Source organism: Helianthus annuus, chromosome 12, assembly GCF_002127325.2.
Source record: "Helianthus annuus cultivar XRQ/B chromosome 12, HanXRQr2.0-SUNRISE, whole genome shotgun sequence".
NCBI classification, from domain to species: domain Eukaryota; kingdom Viridiplantae; phylum Streptophyta; class Magnoliopsida; order Asterales; family Asteraceae; genus Helianthus; species Helianthus annuus.
Window position 1 is genome coordinate 159286724 of NC_035444.2, and position 24992 is coordinate 159311715.

At 33.9% G+C, this 24992-nt stretch overlaps 2 protein-coding genes across 2 annotated transcripts; both read left to right on the forward strand.

Moving 5' to 3' along the window:
• Positions 1 to 10598: 10598 nt before the first annotated feature.
• Positions 10599 to 11695, forward strand: LOC110896114. Its single transcript, XM_022143554.2, has 2 exons — positions 10599 to 10819; positions 11090 to 11695. The coding sequence occupies exons 1-2, from the start codon at positions 10654 to 10656 to the stop codon at positions 11512 to 11514; spliced, it is 591 nt and encodes a 196-aa protein (XP_021999246.1). The 5' UTR covers positions 10599 to 10653; the 3' UTR covers positions 11515 to 11695.
• A 10841-nt stretch (positions 11696 to 22536) lies between these two features.
• Positions 22537 to 23184, forward strand: LOC110893637. The gene has a single exon (XM_022140721.1). The coding sequence runs from the start codon at positions 22537 to 22539 to the stop codon at positions 23182 to 23184; it is 648 nt and encodes a 215-aa protein (XP_021996413.1).
• Positions 23185 to 24992: the final 1808 nt, after the last annotated feature.

The window sequence follows — 24992 nt, forward strand, 5'->3', positions numbered from 1 at the left end:
GTTTTTTAGTGGAACGTATGTATAATTTGATGGATTGGATGAGAATGCTCTAAGCTTTCTGAAAAAATTTATTGACTTATTGGCTTTTTGAAAAGTCATAATCTACAAAATGATGTTTGACAATATGGGTGTATGTGAGAGGAAAAAACCAATAAGTCAATAAGTCACTCCATACTGACTTTTCCAAAACTCCAATAAGTCTATAAGTTGTTTCAAAAAACATAACCAAACATGCTCTTACTTAGCCCAATACCCATTTTATTTTAAAATTAAATAATAATGTTAAAACATTACGAAAAAACATATTTTTCGAGCTCAAACAGGATAAATGAATTCTTACAGACGACTCTGTACACATGTATGAGATTTTTTTACTATTATTATTAGTTTCATTAGTTATCAAATATATATAAATGTCTCCGTCTTTAATTTGCATTTACAAGAAATATTTATTATATAGTTTAAATTGTTCAACCCGTGTAACACACGGGGAACTAACCTAGTTAAATAATATATCATAATGATGATAATGATAATAATAATAATAATAATAATAATAATAATAATAATAAGTAAATAGTACATCAACGTTCATTTTTAGAAGATAAATTTTGACGGATGTATGTGTTAACATATTACATTATATTTTATTCAACACGTGCAATATATGAGTTTTTTAAAGATATATCTTTTTTATTATTTATTATATACAATTACATTTATGCAAAATAAAAAAAAATAAAGTAAAATGTTATAATAAGTAAATAGTACATCAATGTTCATTTTTAAAAGATAAATCTTGATGACTATTTATCTTAGCATATGACATTATATTTTAATCAACACATGTAATATACGAGTTTTCTTTAAGTTATATCTTTTTTATTATTTATTATATAAAATTACATTTATACAACCCGTGTAATACACGGGGATCTAACCTAGTATCTTTATATACAAACTTGTGAATATTATTAAAATTTTATAAAATACATGCATTAACATATAACAATATAAAATTAAGCAATCTTTAATTTATATAATTAAAACTTAAACAATTTAATTATACCCGAGTTATTCTTAATTTTTATATACTTTTAACAAGGTTTAATTACTTTTCTATATTTTTTAAAACTTTAAATTTTTTAATAAATTTGTTTTGGTTTCTAATTAGATGATATCTTGCGTATATAATAATATTCATAGATGTATAAATTGTTTAGAAAAAGTTGTACATCCTAAGGCGGGTGGGTGTGGTTTAAAGCCTCTAGAGGTTTTATCATGCCATGTAGGCTACACATAAGCAATGACTTTCTCGCTAACTTACAGGGTGTGGAATAACGCCCCCTATAAAGCCTCTTTTAACTATATTAAAAAAGAAAAAAATGATAAATAAAAAAAACCTGATTGATTGATGAAGGTGGGCCCCATTGATTTCTTCCTCTCACGCTCGCTATTCCTTTGGTGGAGACCAAGGATAGCGCCCCCATTGACGGAGGCAGGGTGACGTAGGAGCGCCATAACGCCCCCAATGACTTTTTTTTGGCCTTAAAAACTTTTCTTGAATTTCTTGGAGATCTCTTCGGGTGCTTTTTAAATAAAAATAAAACAGTAAGAATACAAAATAAGAAAGGATGAAATACACAAAGAAATTTACACTAAAATCTCACTTGCAAAAGTAGCTAGGGTATTAGGCTGCTGGATATACGTATACCGTTGTGGATTGGTTGCATGTGTTAGCCGATGATTATGCCCAACCGACATAACCGACATCATAATTATCGGCCATATCTTTGTATATTTTGTATCCCTTTAATTTAGTTTGTTGCCTTCTGTATCTAGTTCTGTATCTAGATGTATGTCAATATATATGTACGATATTGTGATGAGGAATAGACAAGGTTTTATACCATCTCACAGCATGGAGTTCTCCACGGTTTGGTGTCATAGTAAAAAGTGTTGCTTTTGTTAACTTGGGCTTATATTTAACCATGAGTAAGATGGATCAAACCTCATAGAATAAAAATGTTGCTTTTGTTAACGTCGGCAAAACATAACTTTTCAAAAGAAACAAATATAGAGAAAAAAAAGAAGATATAAAGTGGTGATCAGGATAATGGGATATGCTCCTCTCGTGTGGGAACCACTAGGGACCTCATCTCATCATTTGGCCCATCCTTTTCCTATTCATGATAATTAAATGAAAACGACCAATTTCCATTTTATCTTTTTCACGTATGATTTCATTAAATTAAATCTTAAGTTGTTTATTGGAAATGAATAATGTAATACAACTTTTAAACGTGCATATTTTACTTTTATTGTAGATTTATCAAAATTCATAAAGCTACTCTTTTTCTTTTTTAAATTTATCATAACATTACATGTTGCTACAAAGTTTCTCGTATTATACTTGAGCCTCACGCTAGTTAACCAGAATGTATAAGAAAATTAGTAAACCGGTTATTTGGTAAACATTTTAAGTACACTTTTATTGTATCAACATATTCAGAAAATATAAAGAAAAGGTGTATTGATATCAATAGCCCACGTACACTTGAAATAAACTTCAAAAGTTTTGAGAAAATATCTAAAAGTTTTGAATTTGAATATGTTCAAGAGAGAGATGGACAGAGAATGTGGATCATAAAAATTAAAAAAGAATCACAAGGTGACAGAATAAGAAGAAGGCAAAACACATTTTACAGAATGATAATTTTTCTCTTGAGTAATTTATGTGTCTAGTCTACTTGATTGTGACAAGTGTTAAAATTTTATGAGTCTAGATGTTTTTTTTTTCGTTATCTTATTTGACTCAATCTTAATTAATTTTTAAAATAAATTAAATCCCATCTTATGATTTTATATAAAGAAGGTTTTGATGTATTGTGTATATCTATACATATAATAAAGTAAACCAATGTGTGACACGTGTCATTCATTGGATGCACCTATTTTTGGGTTTTCCCGCCTTTCTTTCCTATACATATAATAAAGTAAACCAATGTGTGACACGTGTCATTCATTGGATGCACCTATTTTTGGGTTTTCCCGCCTTTCTTTCATATTTATTTTCTAATAATTTATCTTCTAATTTGTAGATAATATTAAATAGAAAAATGTTTATCTGATAATTATAACCCTTTGAAATTTGAAAAGGGTTTCACGCTTTTTGGATTTTATTAAAATTCATGACTACATTATATAATTATAAGTTTGAATATATATGTCAAAATTAAAATTATTCTTCAAAAATTCAGTAACATCCATACTCTATATATACATTTAGAAAAATGTTAATAATTGCAAATAATACTAAATAGAAAAATGTTAATTGAATAAAAAAATAAAAATATAGGATATCATCAAATGTATATCGATTACTTAAATGAGTATACACGTGCATGAGCGGTGATAAGGGTGTGCGGGGAGGACCACCGCACAGGATCTGTGATTTCGAGGGGCACGTGTTTTTTATAAAAAAAAACCCGATATCTATGTTAATTTTTTTAAAATAGCATACCAAACATGCTCTTAGTGAGCCCAATACCCATTGGCATTAGCTTTAGGGCATGTTTGGCTAAGCTTTCTGAAAAAATTTATTGACTTATTGGTTTTTGAAAAGTCATAATCTACAAAATGATGTTTGACAATATGGGTGTATGTGAGAGGAAAAAACCAATAAGTCAATAAGTCACTCTATACTGACTTTTCCAAAAACCCCAATAAGTCTATAAGTTGTTTCAAAAAACATAACCAAACATGCTCTTACTAAGCCCAATACCCATTTTATTTTAAAATTAAATAATAATATTAAAACATTACGAAAGAACATATTTTTTGAGCTCAAACAGGGTAAATGAATTCTTACAGACGACTTTGTACACATGTATGAGATTTTTTTACTATTATTATTAGTTTCATTATCTATCAAATATATATAAATGTCTGTCTTTGATTTGCATTTACAAAAAATATTTATTATATAGTTTAAATTGTTCAACCCGTGTAACACACGGGGAACTAACCTAGTGTACATGTATATGCTTCTGCGAAGACGGGTATTTTTTTTGAGATTTTATATATAGTTTAAAAAATACAGACCTCATAAGCCAATATACGATGTAGTGATATTATGAATACTAAAATGTTTAAATATGTGTTCCTTTTATACAAATTATTACATCCGTATAAATAAAAAAGAAAAACAAATTCAACTAATTCTATTATTTTTGTGTTAAATGTAAAATCTATACTTCTATATCTATACTATATAATAAAAGAAACCATCTAAGGGACACATGGCGTTCTATGAGACGGTCTTAATTATTTTTCTAAATATTTATTATGGAAAATCAATTACTGATAATATTAAATTCAAAATTTAAAATTTGTAGAAGAGATTTTAGTGATAAAGATAAAGATAACTGATAATAATATATTAATTATTATAATCATATATTAATTATTAAAATCTAAAAATATATATTAGCGTTTTAAATATTTATAAAGATAAAGATTTTATTTAATTGGTAGTTTTAATTGTTTTTATATTTTGACAATAAGGACAAGTATAACTGATAATCACATATTAAAATAAAAATATTTATTTTAATCAATTAAAAGGATTTATTCAATACATGTAGAACATATATATTTTCTTATACATGTGGTATATTTAGAATCTCACTTCTAATAAAGGATCCCATTATCACGTTTTACATCCTAATAAAATTATAATATTAAATCATAATATCCAGCTTATCTCTTGTATATTTAATATTTTTTACTAAATATTTCTTTTTTTTTCTGCTGATTATCCAGCATCAGGTAATACGTAAGTTTCTAACCTAATAATAAATAAAAAAACAAAGTAAAATGTTATAAACCATGTAATACACAACTCTCTAACCTAATAAAAAGTAAAGTAAGATGTTATAATAAGTAAATAGTAACTCAAAGTTCATTTGTTAGAAAACACATCTTAGGGGGTGTTTGGGATTACTTTTCCAACCTGATTATCTGATTATTGTGTTTTGAAATCGCAAAAAATCTATTTTGAGTGTTTGGTAAAAAATTAATAAAAAGTGATTTTTTACGTTTTGTGGAGTTCAAAACGTGATAATCCATAAGTAGGGTACCTCTTACTGCAGGAAAACGGGATTCCACAAAATTTAGCGCCATAACTGCCGCTAAAATTCCCATGGAAGTTGACCTCTGCTTCTTCATCACGATCCTTTGATTTTAATCCCCAATCACAGCTGCAGTTCGCTTCATCGCTTCCAGAGAGGTATGCTTCTTTATACGATCCTTTGATTTTAATCCCCTTTGATTTTCTCATCACGATCTTGTTAATTGTTTTTGTTTTCGGTTTGGTGCAATTGGTTTGATTCAATGAAATTGTTGTTGATTGTTCGTCGTTTGGATCAAGAGAGGTTTAAGAGGCTGAGTTAACTTAGGGTTTGTTGTCAATTAATAAAACAGATAGGTTGTAACGGCATTAAGATTATTGAAGTAAACGTATAGCACCAGATACATGGTTATTATAATGGTAGTATGATCTGTTGTTTTTTTATTTATTTAGAGGATGGCCAATGGTGTCTTCTAGATTTGGGTTGCTAATAAGTTATAATGGTCTTCTCATTCTTCTATAAAGAAGCGGTACTAGTTCTTGCTCTTCTAATGCATGTGAATGAGTGATATGGTGTAAAATCGTGTTGTGTTCGAGTCATCTTTCGTGTCAACCCGTTAAAGTTCGTTTATGAATATAAGTAATAACTAGTAACTTTTTTACAATTAAACAATGTAGACTCAAATGAAACTTTTTGTAATTGTGGGTTCAACTGATTGTTTTAACTTATTTATCTCTCATTCCCAATTTCATATTTGGGTTTATATATGTAACTTGATATTAGCGAATGGAATGATCAGAGAATTGGTGGTTAACTTATAAGATAAATATGTTGGAACTTAAGGGTTGATAGATGAGTTTAGAAGAGAATATTATTTTCACTTTTAAAAGTTAATAGTTAGAGGAAAAAATCTAAATATAAAAAGTTTTAAAAACCTATAAACAAGTCGTGTTCGGGTTAACCGATTTATTGAACAGGTCGTGTTCGGGTTCACATGTTTAATAAAACGAGTTGTGTAACCAATTGTTGCTTCGAACCAGTCATGAGATGATTGATGTTGTCGCTGCGGTGAATACTGCGACCAACCTCTGTGGTTTTGTCGAAGGAATACGGGCGGGTTATCACTATGCATTAGAAGAAAAGATACCGATGGAAAGTGTGCCCGGTCTTCCTCGGAATGTAGAACAAAACCTGAATCTCGCAGTCTCTGAATTTGACAATCTTTCCATACGATTCGTCGCAACACTTGCTGATCATGTCGAGTCTCCTTTTGAAGAAATTAAAGAACTGCTGTAAGCACCTAGTGTTATGTGTAATTCAAACTAAGTCGGGTCATGGATCAGGAGATCCATTGGGTTGTCTATTTGCAATTTGAATAAAGAATCGTTGGTCATGCTTGACAAGATTTGTCTGGGTTTCGTAGCATGGTCATAGGATTCTTTACTGCTTTTCTTTTTTCTGTTTCTGTTGAAGTCTTTATATACGATGTTCACCCATTCATTGTAAGTCAAGCAACTCATTACCGATCAATAAAAGAGCTTCTGAGCTTCTGATCATCGTCCTTGTTCTATCTTATTGTTTTTATCTTTAGCTTTTTGATAAATATCAAAACTCAAATTTAAATTTAAAGAAGGCTTGGAGTGCAAGTTTGTTTAAATTGTTCCAGATGATAGCATACAAATTATAGTATAATTATAAGTAGCTGATTCTATGAGGTATTTTATTAGAATAAATACATGGCTAACGGTACTTGTAATCTTTGGTTTTCATACTTAATAGTAACAAAAGAGTCACATGAGCTTCCACAAAATATTAGTGTGAGTTTGTTCGGTACCGGTATTTAACGGTTTTTACCCTCAAATACCGGTACCGAGCTCATCCCTACTAACATATATAATTGTTGTGCATAGAAGAATGATGGAAGGATTAGTTTGATAAGGTTTTGGATGCAATAGAAAGGAATTAGGAAGGATTAGTTTGATAAGGTTTTGGTTGCAATAGAAAGGAATTAGGCGTTATTGTAAGTAACTTGATGATTGTCCTACAAGGTTTGTAAGTACAAACGAGGATCAGATTATTATTTGAGATGAAATGAGTGCTGCTAACTTATACGAAAATAGCTGAAACTCAAAGGTGGGATATTGTTTGTTTGTTTCAAGATATGATATGGAGGAGGTGAAGGAAGTATTATACTCCGAATGATACAATAACTAATGAAATGTTCACAAGTGTAATAAATGGACATTGTTGCCATCATATTCATGACTTAGTGGAAAAATGAAAATTTGAGACTTGATGACAATGAATGCCTTCATGCTTCCAGGCCAGATTTCATCTAACAGGGAATGGATTTGAATCATGAAAATGCCACAAGTAAGCTTTCATCTACCAAGGCTAGTGTTCGAAAAACTCTTTGGGATTCTAGTACCCATTTGATATTTGTTGAGTTTGTTGCACCGAAATCATATGGCGTAGCGATTGAACTGGAGTTTGTTGTTATTGGCTTCTTGATATTGTTTGTTTGATTTGATGGTTAATGTCTTTTTTTGTCATTTCACTTATTTATTTTTTAAAATATATATATATATATATATTTGCCAAACACTCAATAGTTGATTATCTGATTATTGTGATATCAAACAGCATAATCAAATCCAAACACTATCTTTCTGCAGCACGTTTTGTTACAGCTGATTATCTGATTCTGATTATTCAAAACGCAAAATCTATTTTGAAAAAGCAATCCCAAACACCCCCTTAATTACTAAATGTGTTAACGGGTTACATTATTCATGTAAGAAATGTGTTTATTCAAATCGTGTAGTACACGAGTTTTTAAAAGATGTATTTATTGTATTAGTTAGTATATAAAATTATATTTATTTAACCCGTGTAATACACGAGGTTCTAAACTAGTAATTAAATAAATGAAAAAGACTAGACCACGAGAAATTTGGGAAGTCGGGTGTTATCAGGTACGATGGGGTGCACAAACAAGGATATCGACATCCTCGTGTTGGGGCCACATATCTTAATTTCTAGCACCTTAAACCTGGACCATATGTTTTTCTTTTTCTCCAAAAATAGCAACCTTTCTCCAAAAATATCACTTAAATTAGTTAAAGCATTTCTAGTCACAGCTTTTAGTTTAATTATCTGCTAAGTTATTATACTAAGAAATCATAATTTAGATAGCTTTGGATACGAATTTGTGTCTGCAAATTACGGACACACGAAGTTAGATTTTTGCAAGCAATTTGCACCCATTCATGTAAGTGTCGGAGTAAACCCCATACAAGCGAGATGATGTTTTTGGCTTATTTTACCATACACTTCTTCAAAGTTAATTAATTCATTTGTTCTCAGAGTTGGTAGAAAAACTTTTTTTACAAGTTTTTCAGTAATACTTCACACGAACGTTATGTCTAGAAGTATACCTTAGTGTCCTTTAACTGATATGTTGTTTGTGTACACTTCAAACACGAGTCTTTCTAGCCGATCAAATATTCGTCGTGTGTTCATTGTGATCATGAACAAATGTAGGATATTTACATTTTCATTACATATGAAACACAAATGGCTCTAAACACATGAACAATGAATACAAATATAACCCAAATCCCCTCAAGAAAGTGAAACTTGATCTCCTTATTTTAAAATCAATTGTTACATTTTCCCTCTATCTATTACATCAATTGTTTTAACCGTAAATATAGATATACAATCACTCTTTTCTCTTCATAAATGGAACAATTGAATATAAATACTATACAGATATTAATTAATGACAGGGCCGGCCTGTTGGGTTTTTCAACCTAGGCACGGGTCTAGGGCCACAAAAAATTAAGGACCTTCAATTTTTAGTAAGTTTTATATATTGTATATGTATCAAGCCCAAATAAAAGCAAAACCAAACGAGTTTTTATTTTATTGTTTATTGAAGGAGCCCAGATAAAAGTTGTTTAGGAAAAAAGACCCACATTCAAAGGCTAGTTACGATATCAAACTATAAACATAACTGCAACAACCATCGACCACATCCCAATGCAGCGAATCAACACCTACAAGAATTTAATTAGGGAATTTGTTGTTATTAGTTCTATTACACATTTGCTTAGTTTATAATTGACCATCTCAAACCCGGGTAAAGGAACCTCATAAATAATTCAAGCTTTTAATATACTAATCATGTAGAACGTGTATGTTTTTTTTTTTTTAAATCCATTTTGACCCCACTCACATAAAAATTTATGTATCCACTCCGTGTCATGGTGTTGTGGGAGTTATCCCATAATTCCTTGAATCTGTAGATAAAATTACTCTTTTAAAATGGGCTTTATAAAAAACAGTTTTTAGGTTTTTATTAGTTCGCATATAAAAAAAAAACTTTGTAGATGCCAAATATAGTTGCTAAAAATAATGGGAAAACTCTTTCTTTTGTAATATTTAAAAAAAATACATATTCTTACTTTTTGTTTTTTTGGAACGGCCAACCTAATCAATACTATGCACTTTCGTGGCATCCACTAAATTAAACGGAGTACTCCGAGAGTAACCCGAGTCCACCAATTCCGGGGAAAACCCGATAATCCACCCGTCTGTATGCACGACGGTGAAATCACCAGTAAAACCTGTATGGCTCAAGAATCAAACCCAGGTTTCCCTATGTCTTCTATCATTGCCCAATAGTGCCTCACTCTGCACCATGTAGAAGTTAAACCTGCAACTCTCAAAAAAATGGAAGGATTCTACCACTTGATCAAGAAATCATTGGCTACTCTTAGACCGAACGTAATGGGCGTTTTTTGCCCCCAATCCTGCCCAATCCCGCCCAAACACGCCTGGGAACCACCCCCTGGGCGTGTTTGGCTGGTTTTTGTGTTTTGGCGTGTTTAAAATCACGTTTGGAGCAAATTTTAAGGGCCAATCACATTTAATCTTCATTTTTTTGGCCAATAGCTTTTTTTGTTGGTTTTTTTATTTTTATTTAATTCTCTACACCCTTTAACATAATCACAACTCCACTATACCCATTTTAGAAAAACGCCCAATAATGTCCCTTGCTGACTGTACTATCATATGGCGAAAAACAACCAAGGGTGTGAACATTATTCACCCTTACCACTACCCATCGTATTACTAATTGCAACAAACACCTCAACATTTACATATTTCGGTTCGAATAAGTTAAAAGTAAAGTTAAAGTTAGTTATCAAAAGTGAAAAGTGAAGTTAGCTTTTAGTTATTTGATTGTTGACCCAAAACACAAGGCAACCGTTTTTTTCAATACAAAACCCCCCAAAAAGATCAAACATACAACTCTTTATGCACAACTCACAACCAAGTACACTTTTATCATCCAAAATAACGAATTCCCAACAGTTGCGTGAGTCCAAACTAACGGGACCTTACGGGCCCCACCTCCGACTCTTAGCACCAGAAAACTCTATAAATACGATGCTAATTGCGCCATGCTTAGGCTTGAAGAAGCAAACAACTTCAAAACATCAAAACCTTTCAAATGGTGGGGCCTTCTCTCAACTCTCCCAAACCTCCCACCAACACTACCATCAAACTCTTGTGTAGTTATGGCGGACGGATCCTCCCGAGGTACCCCGACGGAAAACTTCGCTACCATGGTGGCCAGACACGTGTCCTCGCCGTTGCTCGCTCCATCTCATTTTCTGGTGAGTAATTTTTTTTTTTTACATCGAAATAAAAATCAAACGCACAAAATACTGCATTGCTAGTTTCCTATGCCTTTTTTGAAGCAAAAATAACTTTTAAAAACTATAATATAATAGATATTGGGGTCATAACATTATTTCTTTTTATTATTTTTTTCCGGTGTTTCAAAATGTGAACTTGTTTTATATAACCAAAATAATCAATTACAATAAAGTGACAGGTAAACGAGAGTAATCGTTAACTAATTGTGATTTACTTGTGATTTACAGAATTGATGGTGAAACTCGGTGAATTGTGCGGGAAGACAGTGGGTTTGAGGTGTCAATTGCCTACAGAAGATCTAGATGCTCTTGTTACCATAACATGTGATGAGGATTTGACGAATCTCATTGAGGAATATGATCGAACAGCTTCGCTGCAATCGATTAAAATCCGAGCATTTCTATCAAATCCGAAGAAATGCTCACCGGCTCATTCAACCGCTTCTGGGTCTGGTACTTGTGGATCTAGTTCCTCCACTGGTACAACACCCGAAGCATCACCGGAATCACCACCTCTGTCAGTCAGTAATCGGTGTGTGTATACGTCGTCAAAACCGCCTTTAAATCTTCAATCAGCTGGAAAGGTTCCGTGCTATGCTTATCGAAATTCCAATAGGTTTTGCCTTGTTCCTAATGGGAGTAATTGGCACTAACAGTTGGAAAAACAACAACTTTGGTGCTGTGAAGATACATAAAGAAAAAATCAATTACACATTTAATAGAGGCGTAATTCAAACGGTAATATATGGGGGCAAAATGCAAGAAATTAATATTTGCGTGATGTATGACTGGACTGTATATAATTTTAGTATTCGGATTCGTGTTTAGTTTCTATGATACTTTTGAGTGATTCAATGAATGAAATGCTTCAACAAATTAGAACTTATTTCGGTTATTTTGTTAGTCAATTTTCTTCTTTAGTTCCCGTGCTCTTTGATATCTGATGGGTGCTCATTGTGGTTATGTTTTTGTGGTGATCAGGTTATGTTTGATTGCGTGACGGTTAATCTTCTTTATCTTCTGTTTCTACTGCAAATTCTCCGGTATGTACACATGTGTTGGTTACCGGCGGCCTGTTGGTGGTATCTGGTTTGTTATCTTCCTGTCGTCATCTTTGTGTTGATATATTATTATTATTTTTTATTAATCATAGGACTGAGTGAATGCAGGTTAACGACAATATTCATTCCATGGAGGAAGGTTTTATGGAGGTCAATTGGAATAGGTGGACCATTGGGATAGGTATTGAATGTAAAACAAACAGGTGATATTTTGGTGGGTGGGTCGGATTGACCACATGGGAAGTATTGTATGGCAGTTTGGACTTTTGGATTAAGTGGTTGTGGTAGGAACTCGTGGCAGGACGAAAGAAATAGATAACAACATTGTCCGTCTCAGCTAGTTGTGAACGTAGAAAAGGATTGCTAGCTGGGTGATAACTAAGTCATAGCTGGTCGGTTTGCTAGACTACGATAAAATATCACATCGAGATGATTACTTAACGAGGGAAGTTAGAGATGTTGGGTTCATAGGATCTTTCCTAAAACGTGCTTAAGGGGGGATTATAGTGACGGTTGACATTTTGAAGAGACTTTACCCAGATAACTAAAAACAAAATCGTGATATGTCAATTAATAATTAAAACAGATAATATTGATTGGTAAAAGAAGAGGCAATTAAATATGGACAAAAGAATTTTGAGTGATTGAGATATGTGAACCCAAGTTTGAATATTGAAATTTTATTTCAGAAGATAAATAGTTGGCCATAAGAAAGCATTCATATTTGAGGGATGTTGTATGACATGTGATGGACACTAGAAGGAGACATTCGGTTTTTTTAACGGTAAATTTGGATCACTGACGGACCATTAGAGTATTATTATGTCATCAGCGATATCACCAGATCATATCCATCACCACTATGCAATAATGCTTAATTATCACATCGGACATTAATGAAGGAGAATATAATTGACACATTCTTTTCTTTTTTTAAATGTATAAACAATACACATCTTTATCAAATGAATACTTTAAGGAAAACATAAGAAATGTTTTATACGACATTCCAAGCAAAAGTTTGGGTTAGATTTGGCTAAACTCCTAAATGGTTGATGTCATTGAGGATAGGATTTTGTAGGGAGTGATGTAATGATTGAATGATGATTAGGCAAGATAAGGTGATCCATGTCATTAGATTAGATTAGATAAAGCGCACAATAGGCCAACATTTGAAATGTAAACAATAAATAATAACAAGTTGTAAATCGGATATATATCTAATTGTTAATGTTAATCTAAGCCAACACTGATGTTTAATTGAATCACTTCATATATAAATAAATAAATCTATGTTATAAAAGTGAATATATGTATGCAAATGTAGTGTGTTTTAATTCTATCAACTAACCTATCACCTAAAACTTATAATGACAACACATGGGTATCGTGGTGTTGGTGGTGGCCGATCTTCACGAAATACGGAGGGGCAACGGTTTCAGGCGAGAGGTGACGATTGTGATTGGTGAGGGAGGGGGAAATAAAGGCAACAACACGAGGGAGAAGGAAACAAAGTTGACAATGTTGAAGGGAAGGATGGGAATAAAAAACAACTACCTGGTCCAAATCGATGAAATTCAAAATGAGGGTGGATTCTAGTGATACCGAGAGAGCTACACTACCTTATACGAAAGTGCAGTGGTCAAGACAATTGAAGGGTTCCTAAATGACCAAACTTTAGGCACAAACCTCACACATAGAGTTTATTTCCCTCTAGAAGAAGAAAAACTACGACCAAATTGCCTAGCCAAGATACCACCTTTGAGATCTTTAAATGACGGATTAAACCAAGTATAAACGTGTCTTAGTATCAATAATGTTAAATAGGTTTATGGTTCAAAGTGTCTTTATTTGTTGTAAAGAGTCAAGTATGTCAACTTGTAAAGCTGTAGATTAAAAACTGGCATAGGTTGTGTCAGTCAATCAAAGGGACGAAGAAGGAAGAAGTAATCGTCTTTGTTTGCAAAATCATCGATTAGAAGGAAGGAGTGAGCAAAAGTAAATGTTAAAAATGCAATTTAATACCAAATACCAAATATAATACTAATATTTTTATGAGTTTTTGTGAATGAATATTTATAAGTTTATAACACTTGTATAAATATGTGTTTATTTTGTGAGGAATGAATCTGAGCAAAGGTTGGGCTTAAACAAAAGGAGTTGTGATCGTGGGTTTGTAGCTGTGCTGTGCTTGTGGGCTTACTGCTGTACGTGGGCTTGTAGTTGGGCTGAGGACATGGATTACAAAGGCCGGGTTGCACCGTATAAAAGGAGAAGTCCAGTGAATACGTCACAAGTTTATGCTTGGCACATGACACGTTGCTTGCTTTGGTGAAATGCCATTTTTACATATAAAGGTTACATATAAATTAAAGTAGCTTATAACCCCGTGCATTACACGGGGTTGAATAGATAAATTTTATATGTTAAATAATAAAATAATATATCTTTAAAAACCTCATTTGTACCGGTTGAATAAATATAATTTTATATATTAAATAAAAAAAGTTATATCCATAAGAACCATATTGTACGGTTGAATAAATGTAATATTGTTTACCAAATAATAAAATAATACGTCTTTAAAAAACCTCATTTATTTCACGGGTTGAATAAATGTAATTTTATATACCAAACAATAAAAAAAATTACATCTTTAAAAATATGTGCATTACACGGTTTAAATAAATGTAATTTTCTGTACTAAATAATAAAAAAATATATCCTTAAAAACCCGTGTATTGTACGAATTGAATAAATCTAATTTTATATGTCAAATAATAAAAAGTTATATCTTAAAAAACCTCATGTGTTACGTGGGTCGAGTAAATGTAATTTTGTATAGTGAAAATAAAAATATTTAATATATTAATACAAAGTTTGGTTTTCGTGATAAACATAGATTATTCTGTTGTTGCAAAATTTGTTAACGAAGTCTCAATAAATTTAACACTTTATTTAAAACTCCGTAAATATATAAATAATAAATAATATTAGTTAACTTTACTTTAAGTTTCATAAAATTTATTTGATACCAAACTAAACAAAACGTTCAAATATAACTAATAAATAGTTTATAGATATATATTTGAATTTCAATAAAATTAATTAGGTTTGTCATGTCTACGTTTTACATGAGGTTTTTATATTTAAGGTAAACATAAATATGAGTTGATAGTTTGTCTTCTTTAAATAATTTTTAAAATAAAATCTAATAAATAGATGATTGTTATGGATGTTGTGGATTTTACATTATAGATATAAAGGTTAAATTAATAGATATGCATGAAGTATGATATCTCCTTCACAAAATAGATTTATTTGTTCCTTATTATCGCTGCCATAGAAAGGATTTTGTTAACCTATATAATATTACCTCATTAAACCCATAAGAGTTTAGATATCGGTGAGCTATATAAGAGAAGGAGATTAAATTAAATAATAATTATTCATAAGATATTAAATTAATAATATTTAATAGAAGGGTTATCTATAATATAATAAATTAAATTAAATAATATTTAGTAGGAGGGTTATTTATAATTAATTAGAAGAGATTAAATTAAAATAATAATTATCTATAAGAGATGGCTTAATATGATGACAAGTGTCCAAAAATTGTTTTCTTTTATTATATAGTATAGAAGATTACAATGACGTTAGTTTTGGTATCAAGGCAATGTATACTACAAGTGTTTGTTTGGGCTTACAACTGTAGTGTTGCTGTCCATTGGGCCGTTTACAACCCTCTTTTTTGGGTCTTTTCTTTTTTTTTTTACTAATTTTAAAGAAAAAAAACCCTATTTATATTGGCCATATGTAACGAGTAATTAACTATATATTAAAGAGAAAGGTCGGTGGGACCTTTATCTTTAAACCTTCATCTTTTAGTAAATATACATACTAACCCTCAATCTTTAACTACTTTTCTTTTTTAACCTTCAATATATGACAACCTTTATATATTGTGATAATACACTAATTTATATGAAACCTAATAATAATAATCATTAACATTCTCATAATGATTTATATAAAATGTAATAATAATCATTTACAATTTTACATTCTCATAATCTTTTTGTTTAGAAAAACAAAACAACATTAATCAAAATACTTTACAACTTTTACGAAACTAGAGCAATTCTTACATTTTTGTCATAAATCTTAACAAATATATTTGAAGTAAATTGAGCAGTTCTTACATATCTTTTTATTTATTTCTAACCAAGTTATTGTTACTAACGTAATATGTATAACAAAGGAAAAAACGCGTCACATCACGTGTGAGCATCACACGTTCATGTCATCATCGTATCCCATGTAACGAAGTTACAGGCGTGACGTTGCCGCCGCAACGCGCGGCACCGGCTAAAATCTAGTCTAACTACTATAATAAAAGAAACCATCTTTTGGACACGTGTCATTCATTGAAGGTATCCTCAATTTTATATTTATCTTATATTAATTAAATAAATAATAAATTAATATTAAATCTTATCATACTTTAATAAAATATATCCTCAAATCTAAATTGTTAATTTAATATTTTTTTTTTTAAAACAAATACCTCTCTTATCTACTTATCTTATATTAAAAATATAAATAATAAATTAATATTAAATGTTATTCTAATTTATTAAAAATATAACTTTTTTATTATTTTGTATACAAAATTATATTTATTCAACTCGTGTAAAACGTGGGGTTTTTAAGGATATATTTTTTTTTATTATTTGGTAGATTTTTCAACCCGACTGTACACGGGTTTTTTAAAGATGCGACGTTTTTAGTATTTAATATACAAAATTACATTTATTTAGGATATAATTTTTTTATTATTTGGTAGATTTTTCAACCCGACTATACACGGGTTTTTAAAGATACGACGTTTTTAGTATTTAATATACAAAATTACATTTATTTAATCTGTGTAATACACATGGTTTTTAAAGATATAACTTCTTTATTATTTAATATATAAAATTACATTTATTCAACCCGTATAATACACGGGGTTCTAACCTAGTGGTAATAATACAAGACTTACAAGATATTATTCACTTTTATTATCACAAATAATAATAAACTATAAATCACTTCAGAATCAATAATCATAGCTCATAACGTCTAAATCATTCACATATTCATTGTATTTTAGTGATTTTCCTATTTGAATTTTTAACGAGTAACATAATTACCTTTGTAACCAGACTACAAGTAAATTTCTTAAAACAATTTACAGAAATATTCTTTTTAGTATAAGACTTAGAATTTTGATATTTTTACACGAATGAATTGCAAAAAAGAAATATAAAGTTTGCTCAATAGTTGATATTACAATTAGTGGTGGCGGGTACCTAAAAACTTTCCTCTCTCTCCCATCTTCTCGCCGCCGCCCGGAATTCGTAAAGAGTGCTCGACGATGCTTGCCTGAATCTGAATAGCGAGTGGGGTTTAATCGATCGGTTCATTGGGACCATCTAGATCTAACCGTGCTCCCTATCTGGGTTCTGGTGACATTCATTCGCCTCTTTGGTTTCTTGTGGTTTTCTAAATGGCTTCCCGGAATGATTGGGAGGGGGAGTATGATGATGGTGGTCCGTGGTCGAACGTGCAATACCGGAAGAATCGTAAGAACAAAGGTGATGGAATAGAATGGACATTCCTGGTGCAAAATGTCTCTGGCCGAGTTACTAGAAACATACTATGGAGATCCTTCCAGCCATTTGGCTTCATTTCTGATGCGTATGTGGCTCGGAAGCGGGATTCAAGAGGTCGTTGTTTTGGTTTCGTCCGATTTAAGGGTATAGAGGATATGAAGGAGTTTCTTGTAAAACTTAACACGATAAGGATGTTTGACATGAAGGTTTCAGTGTCACTAGCCAAGTATGATAGAGATCATAAAAAAATTAATTATGCGCCGGAGTATCTGGGCCGAAGCGTTTGGAGGCCTAAGGAAAACCATCAGGGCAACTGCTACCAACCGACTGGTGGGATTAATAGTGGTCGAACTTTCATGGAGGAACATCGGCCGGATATCGGCAAATCTGGTCCGTCTTTTGTTCAAGAGGGCCGGTCTTTTGCTGACTTATTGAGAGGAAATAAGGAGGTGCATGGGAATGGGGCTAAAGTGATTACTGTGGATGGGAAAGGATCACTATACCCTATCCACTGCATTGGTAGATCAATAATTGGATGCACTAAGGAAGTCATGTCTGTTAGGAAGGTCAGATCAACTTTGGATGAAGTGGGCCTTTCTGAAGTCGGTTTATCGTATGTTCATGGACAGACTTTCATGTTTACTTTCAATGATAAGGCGTCGGCTATGAGATGTATGGACTCTCATTCTGCTTTCCTTCAAAACAATTTTTCAAAGTTTTACCTTTGGAACGGCGAGGACATCCCGTTTAGTCGGATTGCCAAGGTTAACATTTCTGGGGTACCTTTTGTGATCCGGGATAATACGCTGTTCGATAGAATTGGGGGTTCATTTGGCACTGTGGTTAAACCTTCATCATTCTCATGGCAACAAGAGGATAATTCGACAGGGACTGTCACGGTGTTAACAAATCAATTGTCTAGAATTGAGGAAGGTGTGGTAATTAAATGGAATGAAAAAACTATGGTTGTGTGGGCATCGGAATACATTGGTTTAAGTTCACAGTATTCGGACGACGTTTCTTCGCTGGCTGATAGTGAATTCGAGGTAGGTTCTGAATCGGACTCGGAATCTGTTGAGGACATGGTAGGTATGGAGGACCTGGAGGAGGGGGAAATCAGGAAAACTGTTCCAACTGACGGGGTGGGTCAGAATGCCGGTCAAACTCCGGTACCGGTGGTAGTAGAGGCGGGCCTGTCAGGCGATGCTAGAGAATCTCCGGTGGAAAACGGAAAGTCTCAGGGAGGTGGAGAGCCCCCGGCACCCCAAAAGTCCCCAACGGTGATCGCTAGCATGGGAAATAACAACTTGCATGGGGATATCAATAAGTCGGCGCGTGGTGATTGTAATCATGAGAGGGATTCGGATGGTGTGACGTGTCCGGATTCAAATGAGCACATGCATAATGGGCCCAAGGATAGTGGGCATGTTGTTACCAATAGTAATGTAGTTCGGACTGATAGGAACAAGATAAGTGGGCCTGAGGAGGTAAATGGGAAATCTAATAATTTGGATGGTTATGAAGGCCCAACTCCAAGTATTAACCTGGGTAAAAGAAATAGAACAGAGAGAAGCCCACCTTCGCTGGGATCATTACAAGGACCCACCCAAAGGTTGTTTTGCCAGTCAAATAGATCAGACTCGGTTCCCCTAGATCTGAATACTCCGGTTGGGGATTGTTCTGGTAACGTGGGAAACATCGAAGCTTCAATAGGTGGAGTCGCTGCTCCCCCTGGTAGCTGTGTACCTGCTGGTATTGTCAACGGCTCTTCTCCAGTTCCAGACGGCTCCGATGCCCGAGTTGAATCTGATCTTCAGAGAATAATTAGGGCGGGGGTTGAAGCGACTGTTCAGGTTGGTTCTGTTATTGGTATTAATCTGAATGGTTTTGTAGAGGAAACTGTGAAGCTTGTTGAGGAAGAGGGTGTTGCAGATTGTTTCCAATGAATTGTTTGTCAGTAAACTTACGAGGGGTCAGGGGTAATCGGAAGTCAGACTGGATTAGAGGCTTGAAAACTAGTTATGGGGTGCATTTTCTAGCAATACAGGAAACAAAACTTCAGGAGTCTTTGCCCTTTATGTTTAATCAATATTGGGGTCGAGCTGAGTACAAGGTAGCTGTGGTTGATTCGCAAGGAAGGTCAGGGGGTCTAGCATGCCTATGGTGCCCGTCGGTGTTCAGGTGTGTTGACATTTACCATAACAGAAATTTTATTATTGTCTCGGGTTTTTTGGTTCAGTCGGGGTGTAGGATGAATCTGGTTAATGTGTATGCCCCAAACGATGCATTTAGTAGGCGAACATTATGGTCGGAGATTTTGGGATTTAGGAACTCGTTACAAGGATTATGGGTTATGATGGGGGATTTTAATGATGTGCGGGATGCGAGTGAAAGGTTGAATTCGGAATTTGTCGCTTCTAATGCGGAGGCCTTTAATCAGTTTATCTTGTCAGCCGGTCTGGTGGAGTATAACATGGGTGGTGGTAACTTCACTTATATATCAGACAATGGTAGGAAGCTTAGTAAACTCGATCGATTTCTGGTATGTCTGGGTTTTAGGGAGAGATGGCCAAATGCATCTGTTACTGCGTTGGCTAGGGAGGTTTCTCATCATCGGCCAATTATTTTATCCACTGTTCAAACTGATTTCGGCCATATCCCGTTTCGTTTTTTCAGCTCGTGGTTTGATTACAATGGGTTCCTAGATTTTGTCTTACAGAAGTGTGGTGAATTTAATTTCACAGGTTCGGAGGATCTTGCGCTAGCGATAAAATTGAGATGGCTAAAAAATAATATTAAATCATGGCTGAAAATTGAGAAGGATAGGAGGGAGGGGATTTATAATGGGAAAAAGGCACGGTTGGCTTCCATTGAGAATCTGGCTGAGGAGAGGCTTCTTGAAGAAGAAGAATTGGTGGAGAGAGCGGAATGTAGGAATTATATGGCTGAATTCGACAGGGTTAAACAGTTAGACCTTCACCAAAAATCCAGGTCTAAATGGGCTATAGATGGGGACGAGAATTCAAGTTATTTTTATCTTATTATTAATTCCAATATTAGCACTAATAGACTGAATGGCTTGATGATATATGGTGAGTGGATAACGAACCCATTATCCATTAAAGAGTCCCTGTTTGAATTCTTTAAACTCCAAATTTCGGAGCCAATGACCAATCGGCCGGGGATGGTTTGCCCTGGTATAGCTTCAATCTCGGATTCTGAGGCGACTATGTTGGAATGTCCGTTCACTGTGGAGGAAAATTAAAGCAGCCCTTTGGGAGTGTGAGGGTGATCGTTCTCCAGGGGGCCTGATGGGTTCAACTTCAAGTTTATTAAAAGATGTTGGGCAGGTCTCCGGGATGACATAATCAAACTGTTTAACAAATTTTATGTGGAGGGCTTTATCAATAAGTGTTGTACGTCGTCTTTCATCGCACTAATCCCTAAAGTTAAAGACCCGGATGGCCCAGGTAATTTTAGGCCAATTAGTTTGATCGGTGTGATCAATAAGATTATTTCTAAAGTGCTCGTTAACCGGCTGAAAAAGGTGTTAGGAAATCTGATTTCGGAACAACAATCGGCTTTCTTAGCTGGCAGGAACATTATGGATGGCCCATTAATTCTTAACGAAGTCTTGAGTTGGCTTAGAAAGAATAATCGGAAAGCGATGTACTTCAAGGTTGATATCAATAAAGCATATGATTTTGTCAATTGGTCTTTTTTGGATTCGATTATGGAACAAATGGGGTTCCCCGCAAATGGAGATCTTGGATTATGGCTCCTCTGCACTCTGCTAAAGCTTCTGTCCTGGTAAACGGTTCGCCCACTAGAGAATTCGATTGCTATCGAGGTCTTAGACAGGGTGACCCCTTATCTCCTTTTCTGTTTGTCATAGTAATGGAGGCCCTGTCTTGTATTATGAAAAAGGCTGTAGCTATTGGCTTATTTAGAGGCATTGATATCACGACTGGAGGACAGATTTTGTCTCACTTAATTTACGCAGATGACGTGACGTTCTTGGGTGAATGGTCTACATCGAATGTTAATAACCTGAGAAGGATGCTAAGATGTTTTCACCTAGCATCTGGTCTTAAGGTGAATCTGGCAAAGTGCAACATCTATGGGATTGGGGTGTGCGATAATGAAGTAATACAAATGGCGAATCAATTGAGGTGTAAACAAGGTACGTTCCCTTTTATGCATTTAGGCTTGCTAGTTGGGGCCAATATGAACTTAGCTCGAAATTGGAAATCGGTGGTGGAGGTTTTTAAAAATAGACTTTCTTTATGGAAGGCTAAAACTCTCTCGTATGGTGGTAGAATTACCCTAATCAAATCGGTTTTAAATGCATTACCAACCTATTCCCTATCGCTTTATAAAGCACCAATTAAAGTTTTGGACGCCCTTGATAAGATTAGAAGAGCGTTCTTTTGGGGTGGTTCGGAAGAAAAAGCTAGAATGAATTGGGTCGCATGGGATAAAATAATTGCGCCGATCGAATATGGGGGGTTGGGTTTCGGCTCTATCAGAGACGCTAACTTAGCTATGTTGGCTAAGTGGTGGTGGAGGTTTAAAACGGAAAAAAAATTGTTTGTGGCGAAGGGTTGTTTGGGTAATTCACCATAGCTCTAGGGCTTGGAATGACATTCCGGTTAAAGTTACAATTTCTGGGCTGTGGAAAAGTATTATTAGTATTCGACAACCATTGTTATCCGCCGGTATAGATTTAAAAGATGCTGCTCGGGCGACATTAGTGAACGGAGGAAACATCCAGTTTTGGTTGGACATATGGGCTGATACAGTACCTCTATACATCAAATTCCCTGACCTGTTCAAAGTAGAGAGTGTCAAGGACTGCTTGGTAGTGGATCGATTGGCCGTTGATGCATCTGGGCCTGTTTTTTCTTGGGCCTGGAACCGTCCAGCTCTTAATACTTGTGAGCTGAATTAGATGCAGCAGATAAGAGATTTGGTTGGCGATATGTATATGGGATCTGGTACGGGTTGTTGGGCTTGGAAGTATGAATCAAATGGCTCATTCAATGTTGCATCCATAAAAAAACTCTTGGGGTCGGTTGACCGAGTCATCCCCGAAAGATCCTTTGAATGGAATAATTGGGTCCCGAAGAAGGTAGCGATCGTAGCTTGGAGAGCAGAAATGGAGAGGCTACCGACTAAGTGTGCATTGATCCGTCGAAATATTACGATACATGATAACTTGTGTGTCCTTTGTGGTGATTTTGCGGAAACGAGTGAGCATATATTTGTAACGTGCCAATTTGCTCAAATGGTTTGGCAGAATATTGCGGATTGGTGCAACATCCCGCCTATTATTGCTTTTGGCGTTAATGATTTGCTAGACCTGCATGGTGCGGCTTCGAGGTCGAGGAAGAAAAGAAAAGCGCTACACGCCGTTATTCTAGTGTCGATTTGGAGCCTTTGGAAGCTGAGAAATGAGGCAGTTTTCAGGCAGGTGAACCCGAGCACTACGAAGGTATTGGATGAAATAAAAGCAGTCGCATATTTATGGGTCAAAAATCGATCAAAGATGGTGGCTTTAACATGGGAGAATTGGTGTCGGTTTGAAATCGGTGGTTAATTTATATAGCTCTATGTAATTGTGTCTGTTTGGTGTTGATAAACATTCTGTAAGTTTTGGTGGGTAGCTTCTTACTACAAGTAATAAAATTTTTGTCAGCCGTTAAAAAAAAAGTTGATATTACAAACGAGTGCAAACTTTTTCAATGATACACTAGTTTCTAAAAGTAAAAATAATTTGGATTCATAACTTCAGATTTCACATGAAAACTCATGCAATTTTCAATTCTCATACAATTATTTTGAGGGTTTGTTGAAGGTGATACAAGTATACAAATACAATTTTGTTCGATCTTGTATTTTTTTTTTAATTTCAATATATATTTAGAAGTTAAATTAACGTTGATATTTTGGCAATATTACTTCATTATTCAAATTATAATGTCAAATGAAGTAAATCTATTTACTTTATAACTTTTTATTCTTCATTAACGTCAATATTTTGGCAATATTACTTCATTATTCGAATTATATTGTCAAATAAAGTAAGAGACTCTAAACCATTAAAATGCTTGATTTGGCTTGATCTGACTAGTTGGTAGTGGAGGAGGTGGTGCGTGAGTTGCCGGTTGAAGGCTATGAATGCATGTGAATTAAAAAATTGGTAAAATGTTCATTTAGCATCATTCCAAAACTTAATGAATAAGGGGCTTACTAACTGATTCAGATGTGTTTTGTCAGTGAACCAAACACACTACTGATGACTATTTTAGAGGTAGCCTCTTGATAGAAACATTAAGAAGCTATCAAACAACCCCTAAGTGTGTTTGGTTCATTAACAGAACACCTGAGAATCAGTCAGTAAGCCTTTTACCCATTAAGTTTCAAAATGATGCTAAATGAAAATTTTACCCATTTATCAATTCACCTTTGTTCATAGCTCTCAACCGGCCACTCACGCACCACCTACTCGACCCACCCCCCACCTCCTCCACTACCAAATAGTTAGACTAACCCAAGTCAAGCCCTTACTGGTTCAGAGTCTCTTACCCAAACACGTCTCTTAATGGTTCAACACTTACTAACGCAGAAGTTGCCAACCAACCCCTAAATCCATTTAATTTATAGCTTTTAATTTTTCATCAACAATGATATTTTGGCAATATTACTTCATTATTCAAATAATAATGTCAAATGAAGTAAATCGATTTATTTTTTAACTTAATAATTAATCTATATATATATATATATAATCGCTGATCAACCCATGCAAGAGAGTCTCAAGATTCAAGTAAACCTCCTTGTCTTTCAAACATGAGCGTGGTGGACAAGTGGTTGGAGGCTATGAAGTCTTACTCTCCGAGTCCAAACTCAACTAGTGGAAGAATCAATGACCATATGGTTTGCATTTGTCTATTTTTAAATGTTCTTACTAGGACTATGATCTAGTTAATTATTTAAGTTGTTTAATCAGTTTGTGTTTCTAATACCAGTTTCATTTCTTAGTAACATGCATGTAGTTATAATTAAGTGTGATATTAGCAAATCACTAAACAGGAATTTGTGGGAAAGGTAGGCCTCTCCTTCTTAATCATATCCTCATAGAGATCATTGTTCCATTTGCCTTTTCCATCATCGAAGGAGTAAGTCTGTTCTTTCCAACTTTCCTTTGTCTCACGTTCTTGTTTGACTCTATATCTAGAGATTCAAAATATTCCCATAGTTTCTTTGTTTGATCTTTTCCATCTTTGTTCTTGACTTTTGGCCTGATTTGTACACCAATTTGTAGTTTCTTCTTTCTTTAGTCACAACGGACTTTGGTTCTTTGAAAGCCTTAGTAATGTGGCAATTGGTTCCTTTGACTGTGAC